The following is an 11,401-nucleotide window of genomic DNA, read 5'->3' as shown; positions in this document are numbered from 1 at the left end:
GGTGGGGGGGGGGGTGCTGGAAACAGGGCTAGCTGGAGGGAGAGAGCCTGCATGACATGTGATGGGGTCTCATGGGGGCCACTGGAGGTTTAAGCATCTTTAAGCATCAGCGTGATGGGGGGCTCTCTGCAGCATTAGGGGTGAACCTGAGGCGGGATCCTGCAGTAGGAGGCCAGTTAGGAGCTGGGGCCATTGTCCTGATGAGGAAGGATGAGGCCTGATCCAGAGCAGTGACTACCAGATGGAGAGGAGGATGCAGATGCCACAAGCACCGGGCAGGCAGAGTTTCGGGCCTCAGCCTCTCAGTCCTCTCCCCCTCCCCAAACTTCCCCAACCAGCAAGTGCCAGCACCTCCAGGTCCCTCCCTCCCTGCCAAGTCTTTCCCACGAGACATAAGGGGTAACTACTCTCCCCACAGTCTAACTCCCAGGAGGCAGTGAACTTGAACTTGCTCAGCAGTACCACTTTCTCCTGGCCTCTTCCTGAGAGCTCATGCATCCAGGAGTACGGACCACCTTACACTCCAGCACCCACACCCCAGGTCTGTTGGGACTGCACAGTCTACACTGGACAAGAAGTAGGACGTTGAAGGGCAGGGCTGAGGAACATGGGTTGGGGCCACGCTCAGTGAGCCCCCACAGGGGAGAGACCTCCCTTCTGAGTGGATGCCACACCTCTCCTGCTACTGCCTGAATAGGGAAGGCAGGCATGCAGCACAGAAGATGAGCATCAGAATTTCTCTCTGGTAAATATGAGAGTCAAGTCCTCCCAATTTTAAGGCTCAAGTATGAAGTGTGAGGTAGCAGAGTGGCAGTGGAAAGGCAGGACCTGGGATTATGCGGACCATCCCTTGTGACCTGCATGTGACCCTAACAAATCACTTCCTCTCTCATTCTGCATTTCTGATTTGTAAAATGGCAAGGAGTGGGGAGGCTCACGTAATATCTCTAAGTATGGTGCAAAAAAAGAACACCGTTTTGGATCTAGAAGACCTCATTCTAAGCCCAGCTCTTGTGGAATGTCATCTTGATCAAGCTGTATGACTCTGTTAGGCTTATTTCCTCCTCTAAAAGTGAGACCAGTGAGCTCTAAGCTGCAGAGTTGGTATAAAAGTGAAATGAGATGATGTATGGAAAGCACCTAGCACAACACCTGGCTCAGAGAAGATGCTCAACAAATGGGCTGTGTGGCTACCATTACTTGGGTTTTGAGAATGCATGGTTCTGTGTTTATGTGGAGGACAGTGACATCTAGGGGCAAAGTGTGATACTGCACCTCAGCTCTGCTAGACTCAGGGCTAATCATCACACAGACAGGCCCAAGGTGGGAAGATCCTGAGAGTTAACAGGAGAGGACATGTCTAATTTCCTTTTGGTACCATTTCCAAAGCCTGGCATTTGACCACTGTTTGTGACTAAATGGATTTAGTCTAAGTAGTTATGGATCACATTTGATTTATTAACCACAGGAACATTTATTGAGTGCCTACTCTGAATCAGGTTCTTTTCTAGGCACTAGGGCTGCAGCAGTGAGCAAAACATAAGTATCCTACATTCATAGAGCATGCATGATAGGGAGAGACTAATAATGAATAATTATACAAATACCCCATACGTATACACAATACAATACTAAAGAGAGGTGACAAAAATTATCTTTTAAAAAAGATCTAAAAATTTAAATTTAAAAAATAGCACTGACCTAACCCTACAAAGTCTGAGCACCATAGAATACTAGAATTAGGCAAGGCCATGTCTCTAGTCTCACCTCAGCTTCCCTGACTTCCTTTCTTATTTTTCAGCTTTCTCTTCAAAAGCCGCACAAACTTTCCTCGGTTATGTCAGTGTACATTGATGCCATGAAAGTGAGTTCTCTCTCTGAGGCTAGGAGGTTACTTGTGCTCCATTCTCACTGAGTGAGAGATGAGAGTGAAGGCACCCAGGAACGATTAAGCACCCAGTTCTGGCATCAGATCTGAGTTTGAATCTTACTAACTAGCTGGGAGACCTTGGTAAGTTTCCTAACCCAGCTGAGCTAGTTTTCTCATCTACACAATGGGGGACGATGACCACACAAACCACTAGATTACCAGAGCCTGGCTTACAATTACTGTTCAACAGATGTCAGCTATTACTATTAAACATCACTTCCCATGGTTGTTTAGAGCAGAGATCAGCAAACTACGAATTTGGCCCACTGTTTGTATTTGTAAATAAAGTTTTATTGGAACACAGTCATATCCATTTGTTTATGTGTTTGCCTCTGGCTACTTTCATTCTACAATAGCAGTGTTGAGTGGCTGTGACAGAGACTGTATGGCTTGTGAAGCCTAACATAGTTACTGTCTGACTCTTTACAGGAAAAGTTGGCTAACATCTTCTTATGGGAAAACAGCATTTCTTTATTTTTCAAAAAAACTTCAGATATTTTGACTGATTCAGACTGGCCTTCTACTAGGACCAGCTTATTGCCTACTTCCAGGGCCGCCATTCCAGAGAGAATACAGTGTGAATGCTGCCCCCTGGAGTTGTACAACCAGCGGCCCTGCCTTCCTGCCATCACTCAGATGACGGACACTCTCTTGGCATTTTCCTGAAGCTGAGCCTGGATGAAGGTCTGAGAGGATGGCCCTATGTTATTATTTGCAACCGTATCAAGTCATATATGGAGTGAAGTTTCTTTGTCCTCAGAAAACATCTGACCCCACAACAGATCTCATCTCTGAGTTACCGCTCTAGTCTCAACGTTCCAATTTGGTCCTAGTAAGAGTAAGAGGCAGGATAAAGACTGTGGTAGTGGGCTTCCCTGGTGGCACAGTGGTTAAGAATCCGCCTGCCAATGCAGGGGACATGGGTTCAAGCCCTGGTCTGGGAAGATCCCACATGCCTCAAAAGCAACTAAGCCCATGAGCCACAATTGCTGAGCCTGCGCACTAGAGTCACAATTACTGAAGCCTGTGTGCCTAGAGCCTGTGCTCTGCAACAAGAGAAGCCACTGCAATGAGAAGCCCGCGCACCGCGCACAGCAACGAAGACCCAACGCAGTCAAAAATAAATTAATTAAAAAAAAAACTGTGGTAGTGAGGCTTCTCAATTCAAGATTTTACGATTGATACTACAAAAATACTGAATTTAGAAGCATTAAGTCACCACATGTCAATACCTCCTTTAACAGGCTTCTTTTTCTTTAATGTCTTTCAAAATGTAGCCATATGGGGTGAAGTTTGTGTATGTGTGTTTGGGGAGGGTGTGACATGGTGGGTGGAGGGAGGATGAGGTGGGAGACAGGGAAGCAAGAAAAGGGTAAAAAGACTGAAAAAGAAGTGTGAGATTGCATTTTCAGATTTAGGTAAATCTTGTATATGTGTCAGTAAAAAAAAAATTAAGGGCTTCCCCAGTGGCTCAGTGGCTAAGAATCTGCCTGCCAGTGCAGGGGACACTGGTTCGAGCCCTGGTCTGGGAAGATCCCACATGCTGCGGAGCAACTAAACCCGTGGGCCACAACTACTGAGCCTGCGAGGCACAACTACTGAGCCCACGTGTCACAACTATTGAAGCCGGTGTGCCTAGAGTCCATGCTCCACAACAAGAGAAGCCACTGCAATGAGAAGCCCACGCACTGCAAGAGTAGCCCTGTTCACCGCAACTAGAGAAAACCCGTGCACAGTAACAAAGACCCAATGCAGCCAAAAAGAAATAAATTAAATAAATACATTTCTTAAAGTGCATAAGAAAAAACATTAAAAGAAAAATAAGAGGCTCACTTTAAAAAAAAGTTTAAACTTAAAAAAACCAATAAAACAAAACAATGACAATAAAAACCAACCTTGGCTATGTAAAATGTTGGAGTCATGGAGAATTCAATCCCAGTTTTGACCTGCGACTGCCACAACCCTTTAAAAACAATCTGGTTCCCAGCTCGAGTTTTTGATCTGTGAAAGGTAGAGATTTCTCTTCTATACCCTTAACCTCCTCTAATTTGGCTGATAAATGATACTCAGCTGTAGCGCCACAAGGCTCTTCCTGGAATAACTGGAAAGCCTAGAGCAAAAACTGTCTCACACTGGAAAGATGTATTCATGTGGCCTAAATCATTTTCACAACAGGCTAAACTGGTGACCAAATCTTGTACTCAAAGCCTTTGACAGTTTTTCAGACAGGTCCCTCCCTGGACGCCTGGGCCCAACACCTGCCTGGGCTCTCACTTTGCCCAGACCCCTGGGGTGGGGAGAGTCCCCTTGTCCCAGGCAGCCCAGCAGGCTGTGGCCACATCACAGCCCCAACTCCCATGGCGCTTTCAGACAAGTGAACTCCTGAAGTCTTCCATGGCATGTTTTGTCAACATGCCATGTTAATAGAATATAAATAGAATATAAATAGAGTAATAGAAAATAAAGGCCAGTCCTCCACTGCCAATAATAATATGCATGAATTACATATTGACACAAAGAAACGAACACTGTGATTCTTCAAAACCAGGATGGACTTGTCATAAATGGCAGAGCCACAGAGCAGGAGGGGCCCAAGAAGTTACCTGATGCCTGTCAAACTTTGGCTTGTATCCGCTTTGCCAGGAGGGCTGGTGGAAACACACGTTCCTGGGCTCCAGGAACCTGATTCTTAGGGCTGGGGGAGCTGAGAAACTGAATTTCTAACAAGCTCCCAGGTGATGCCAATAATGCTGCTGGTTCAGCTTGAACTCTGAGTAGCCCTGATCTGGACCAGAGGTCTCCCACTCTGGCTGTATATTAGTATCACCTGGGGAGGTCTAGTAACTCCGAATGCTCAGCTCCAGCCCGGAGGTGTGGGCTGGGCTGGGTTACTTCTTGTAGTTTTCAAAAGCTCCCATTTTATTGTAATGTGCAGCCAGGTCTGAGAGGGACCAGGTGGCCAGGCTCCTCATCTTACAGACAGGAGGGAGCTGTCACAAATGCTCCTGAGCCCCAGTGACAGGAGGGCTTTCCAGGTGAGCACAGGCAATGGGTGGCAGAGCCGAGCTCTTTCCTCCCTCTATATGCAGCCCATAATTGTCCTAAGGTGGTCCGGTGTGGGGCAGAGGGTGGAGAAGGGAGGATACATGCCCCCATCTGGAGAGCAGCTCCCTGGCAGTGAAGGGGCAGGCAGTGAGGCTGATGAGTGAGAGGTGCCACTGGGCACCAGGCAGAATCACAGCTCAGGAGACAATGCCATTTCAATACTTCACCATTTTACAGGTAAGGAAACAGAGGCCCTGAAAGATGAGGAGGTTTGCTGAAGGACCCATGGCGGGTCAGCAGTGAAGCAGGGAGTAGAAGCCTGCTCTCCTGCTGTGTCTGCTGGCCCTACCACCTCGGGCTCACTTGCTGTCTGCCACAGGCGTGATGGCTTATGACCCAGGTAATCGGATGGCAAATGCAAGTTTGGGATGAAGAACTGGAACAATAGGCACCATGTTCCAGAGTGGGATGAGATCACAGTGCAGGATTTTCAGAGGAGATGTCTGTAAATGGGTTATACACCCATCAGGCGTTTAAAAAGTGTGTGTGTGGGGGTGGGTAGAGTTGAATCAAGAAGAGGATTTTTGGAAAGACGTGTCATGATGCTATCTCACTTCATCCCCAGGTGAGAGGATGGGGGGGGGTATGCTTCCTCCTTGACCTCAAATCAAGAGGGAGGCTTAAGGAGAGCACTCAGATGGCTTGATTGCTAGGGCTCCCTGCAGCCTGGGGGACCTGGTGAGCTGATGCCTCACTCCTGCCTGAGAAACCCACGGGAGGATAACGGGCCAGTTGCTCCATGGATGGAGCGGAAGAGGGGAAGTGGCTACAGTGGGATCAGCCACAATCCTTGAGTTTGTAGGAGCGAAGGATGTGTGAGTGCTTCCTGAGCACCAGGTGTGGGCCCTGGGCCAGGCAGAGCTGTGTGGCCTGCCCAAGGCAAGCTGGAGGGGCGGGCCCAGGAGTGGGGGACTGCCACATGTCTGTGGAAGGAGCCACAAATGGCCAATGGGGGCAGTATTTCACCCATGTCGGGGCCACTGCAGGAGAGTAAATCCCAATAATGGGGGCTTTGAAAATTCCACAAAAGGACTCCATGAGAGCCTAAAGGGTGTGCTTAACCAATGCCAAGCCCAGCAAGATGGATGCAGCTCCTGGCAAGTGAGGTCTTTCCTGCCCCTTCCACCACTCGAAGCCCCAACTCAGGAGGGTTCAGAAACCTTGGGAGTGGGATGGGGAAAACACTCAGTCTGGCAAAAGACAGAAGCAGCCCATCGCACCCCTTCTCCCAGGGCAGGTGACTGGCTGCTTCAGGCCAAGCTGGGGAAGGAAGAGGCGATGCCTTGAAGGCAGTTTGAGGTTTTGAATATTATGATGGACTCCACATATTAGTTGTTGACCAGAGGACCTTCAAAGTCATGAGACTTGCCCGAATTTTTATCTTAGGAGCAAGGGAAGAAGAGTGCCAGCCATGGGAAGAGTTAGAAAGGACAGTGAGGGGCAAGTCTCTCTATGACTACATCCAAAGAGTCAAGCTTAATCAACATGGTGGGTACAGCCAGCCACAGAGGTGGCAACTGCTTTCCTCCCACACGAAGGAAGGGCTCCTGTCCTCTAAGGGCCTCTTTGAAAATGGAAGCATTAAATCAGGCCCCTGCCCTGTTTCAGTCTCCTCTTTCAAGGGCTCCCCACTGCCCACAAGTTAAAGTTCAGGTTCCTTACCGTGGCTCCTGCCTTCCCCTGTGGCTTCCTCTTGTACCCTTTCCCCATGAACCCCTCGGCAACGTGAACACACCCCTCCCCTCCCCAGGCCTCCGTGCACACACTTCCCTCTGGGAGAGGGAAAACTCCCCAGCCTCTGCTTCCCACTCACCCTCCAGGTTTTAGCATAGGTGTCACTTCCTACACCAAGCCCTCCCTGGGTGCTATACCCCAGTATCCCCCATATGCAGCCAACCAGCCCTTATCACCTTGCATTGTAAACGCTTTGTTAGCTGTCTGATGTCCCCAGGAGGCTGAAGGTGTTGGGGGCTGGGGTGGGGAGGGGCGGAGGGTTGTGTTTAGCTTGAATCCCCAGCAAATAGCCCAGTGCCTGGCATACAGTAGGTGCCTAATAAATCTTTTAAAAATAAATACTAAATGAACATTGCAAACACCCTGCAACAGAAGGAGGCATTACCTTCTTCTTCATTTTCACATTTTTGAAGATGGCGTGGACCCTCCATGTCTTTGCGAACATTGCCCCAAAGGCGGTCGTGTAGCCCACGGTGAGAATCCAGGTCCTGACCTAGAGGCCATGAGAAAACAGCGGCATTAACATCTCCCGGGGGACGGACTTCATCATTTAGGAGAGTGTCCCAACAGGGGGACTCTAGATGGGGACAGATGCTCTACTTTACATACTGTAGAGTTTTACTAGCATCAATAGTCCTTCAATCACATTTCAATCTGATAGATGCTTAGTTCTGTTGGCCACTCGCCAGACCAGGGCCCTGGGCGCAGAGGCATATGAGATTCAAATCCTGCCTTTCAGGGGCCCACAGCCCAGAGGGAGCCAGTCATAGACAGAGGCACAGAGGGCCCCCAGGACCACTGAGGCGCCACTAAGGGGTTTCAGACCAGCCCTCTGATCTTTCCTCCCTCCTTTCCTTCTCTGACAGCCTTCTATGTGGGGAGACAGGCCTGCAGAGGTGCTCCCAATTGCTGATTTCTCTGCCTCCTCACCCAAGTGTCTAGGAGACAAGGCAGCCCCAGGAACCTCTTCCACAGGACTCCCAGCTCCTGGGCTGTGGGCAGCGGGGAGGGGAGAGCACTGAGCTGCAGGGGCTGAGACTGGGCAGGACAACAGGCCTGCATGGCCCTTCTCCAGTGCTAGTGACCCAGCCACTCTGGTAAAGCAGGGCAGAACTCAGCCAGAACTGGCCCCGGGGATGCCTGACTGGCAGCTGCACCAGCCCAGCTCCTGGCTATCGTCAGGGGCTGCTCAGTTGCGGGGGAAGGCCAGAGGAGAGGGGCTGTGACCTTTCCACTCCCACCAGGGATCCGTCTCCTCAGGCCTTTGGAGAAAGAGAGGAGCGATGCTGCCTGGGTCCCTGCTCAGGACTAAGGCCTTATCTGGCTCTCAACTGTTCCACAGCACCAAAGTGTGCCCTGATCCCCAGCCCTGGGCTGGTGGCTGCCAGAAACTGCCAGCCCTGATAGGAGCCAACAGCCTGATCCCTACAGGCTGGGATGGCCGGTCACCACCTGTTAGGTCTTGGGGGCCTCCTGGGTGCCCACTCCCCACCTGCACTGCCATCGTGGCCAGACCCCAGCCTCTCCCGAGTCCACCCTCACCGGCTGGTCTGGATACCCTCCAAGACCCAGGAGACTCACCTAGCTCCAGGATGGTCCCCACATCACAGCCCAGGACTGGGCTGTATGCCACTGGGTTCTGGGGCCTCCCACTCACTGGGACAAAAAGGCTGTGTGCTCCATGGGCTCTGGTTCTAGACTATGGTCTTTCCTGGGCTCTTCCTCAGCTCTGTTGAACTAAGTTCCCTCTGAAAGATCCCCACCTGCCTCAGCTGAACATAGCAGGAAGGTGGACGTGTTAGGAGAGAGAGAGAGACAGTCGGGCTGGAGTGGACAGGCTGGGCCCTCTGTGTCCAGAGCCCAGCAGGTTTGCCTGCCTCAGCGCTCCCATCCAGCCCAGGGCTGCAGGCAGTCATGTAGGAGGTTCCCAGACATGCTCCCTTCAGGGAGTCCCTTCACACTGCCTTTCTAGCAACTTGGTTCTCCAGCTTTTCAGAGACAAGGCATTTCCCCTTTCCATTTTATCTGTAAAAAGAGGAACTGGTTGGGTAGATGGCAAGACCAACCCCCTAAGGAAGGACAACAGCATTACCTCGATTGTTCAGAAACACAGATGGGTGAGGTGTGAATGCTGACAACGGTAAGGGTGAGGACTTAAACTTCTTCTTTTTTTTGTTTTTAATTTCAAAAATTTCAGACAGGCAAGAACGAATCACAGTACTTCAGAGAAGGTGTAGGATGGCCACGTCATTACCCATATTATAAAACAAGGGTGGAAGAAAAGTAACAGAATAGAGACAGGGAAGGAGCCAATTATTCAGAATTTAGACCTGAGCTTATTCAATGACCAGATCACACATTCCTAGCCTGTCAGAGTTGCACAGGACCTTACAGATCATTTCATTCATTCATTCATTTGTTCACCTGTTCATTCAATAAGGATTACTGGGCCAGAAACTAAGTATACAATGATAAAAACAAACAAATAAAACAACAACAACAACAACCAAAACCAGGGTGATTTTTTGGAATCATCAACTGAGTTGAGAAAACCCCTTTGTAGATGAAGAGACTGAGACTCAGGGCATTAAGGTATTTCTCTCAACCACACCACCCAGCTCCAGAGCTGAGCCTGGAAGTCAAGGCCTTGACCCAGTCCAGCCCTCTCTCCCTCACATCATGCCGCCTGCTCCTCAGAGAGTCTCCTTACCCCAATCAGGTCCATCCCCGCCTGGGAGGCAGCTGTCAAAGGGACAGCACACTGGGGGAGTAGCTGACCAGCCTGAGAACTGGCTGATTTCAACACACTTTTAGAGCTACTGGTTGATATGACTGTGAAGACCAATGGTCTCCAAGCCCTTTTGATCATGTCCCCCTATCAGAAAAACAATTTTAAACATGAACATATACAGAACAAGGAAACTTTTAAAAGGACGGTAAGAGATGAAATAATATTATTTTTACCTCATAATGTGGCAGACAAAGATCTCTTATTTTGGGTTAAAGTATTATTCCAATATGCTTGGCATTATTATATTTGCTTTGTCTTATATTTTCTTTGGCATAATCATTTTCAGGTCACTTGTCTATTTTGTAGGGTCAAATTCATTAAGACCCAATAATACAAGTGAGTTAAGTTAGTAAAAACTCGATGATGTAAATTTAACCCAGCAACTGGAAATGGCAATATGTTGCCATAAACTGAAAGAACAGAATGGGTGAGGATGCCTGGCCAGAAAAGAGGTAACCTAGCAGGCCCAAGACCTGCTGGCAAGGTTCGCTTAAGCTGGTGTCTGAGAACTTGGATTTGGGGAGGGTTCCTACCATTCCCTCAATGATAAGAGTGACTGTGCCTGAAGGGTTTGTGCAAACAGCGTGATTTATGCCGCACACCTGCTTTCCTTCTGAGAGCCTGGAATTTTGGTATGTGCTCAGTAAAGGGTACCCAGGTGACCAGACCCCAGTAAAAACCCTGGGGGCTGAGTGTCCAGTGAGCTTCCCTGGTACACATTTCATGTGCTGTCACAGGTCGTTGCTGGGGTATTAAGCGCATCCTGTGTGACTCCACCGGGAGAGGCTCTGGGAAGCTTTGCACCTGATTCCGTGACTTCACCCCATGCGCCTTTTCACTTTGCTGATTTTGCTTTACGTTCTTCCTCTGTAATTAATCATTGCTGTGAGCACAATTCTATACTGAGTCCTCCTAGAGAATCACTGAACGGGGGGTTGTCCTGGGGATCCTGGACACAATGCCCTGTGACTGGCTCGTGTCACAGACTGACCAACCACTCCGTTCTCAGGAGAGTTCCTGCATGAGACCACCAGACACACCCACTGGGCCAGGGCCCCAGGGTCAGTCTGAGTATTAAATCTTAGTAAAGCTTAATTTCTTTCATTTTTTTTTTACATATAAAAGTAAACAAAGGCTGTAATATATTCTTCCACAAGATGATCCCAGTGGGTTCACATCCCATTTGGAGACAGCTCTTCAGACAGTGATGAAACAACACTAGAAGAAATACTCTGGAAAGCAGGAGAGTGGGACCCTTACCAGCAGAGCCACCTACCCCTGGCTGCCTCTGCTCAGGGTCATCCCTGTGCAAAAGGAGGTGTTTTCTCTCTCCACTCCTCCACCATCGTTTTTTTTTTAATTAATTAATTTTATTTTTGGCTGCATTTGGTCTTCGTTGCTGCACGTGGGCTTTCCCTAATTGCGATGAGTGGGGCCACTCTTCGTTTAGGTGCGTGGGCTTCTCATTGCAGCGGCTTCTCTTGTTGCAGAGCACGGGCTCTAGGCACGCAGGCTTCAGTAGTTGTGGCGCACTGGCTTCAGTAGTTGTGGCTCACGGGCTCTAGAGCGCAGGCTCAGCAGTTGTGGCACACGGGCTTAGTTGCTCCAATGGCATGTGGGATCTTCCCGGACCAGGGCTCGAACCAGTGTCCCCTGCATTTGCAGGCGGATTCTTAACCACTGTGCCACCAGGGAAGCCCCACCATTGTTTTAAGATGGAAATGGACCCTGAGGTTCAGTCCTCGACCCTCTTTGTCCTAAAAGAGCTCTCCCTGGGTTATCACTCCCACTCTCAGGCTTCAACCATTTTCCTTGTGCTGACAATTCCTTTATCTCTTTCC

The 11,401-nt window shown here is 49.4% G+C and overlaps 1 protein-coding gene across 1 annotated transcript in view; it reads right to left on the bottom strand.

Annotated features, from left to right (window-relative positions):
- GABBR2 (gamma-aminobutyric acid type B receptor subunit 2) overlaps positions 1–11,401 on the bottom strand; it is a 370,111-nt gene that overhangs the window by 56,249 nt on the left and 302,461 nt on the right. The window contains exon 12 of the mRNA XM_007461653.1: positions 7,155–7,262. Coding sequence (XP_007461715.1) covers positions 7,155–7,262 — 108 coding nt within the window. The remainder of the gene's footprint in view (positions 1–7,154; positions 7,263–11,401) is intronic.

This window comes from Lipotes vexillifer, unplaced genomic scaffold, assembly GCF_000442215.2.
Source record: "Lipotes vexillifer unplaced genomic scaffold, Lipotes_vexillifer_v1.1 scaffold809, whole genome shotgun sequence".
In the NCBI taxonomy this organism is placed as follows: Eukaryota; Metazoa; Chordata; class Mammalia; order Artiodactyla; family Lipotidae; genus Lipotes; species Lipotes vexillifer.
The sequence above is the reverse complement of the archived record's forward strand: the minus strand, read 5'-3'. Positions and strand labels throughout refer to the sequence as shown.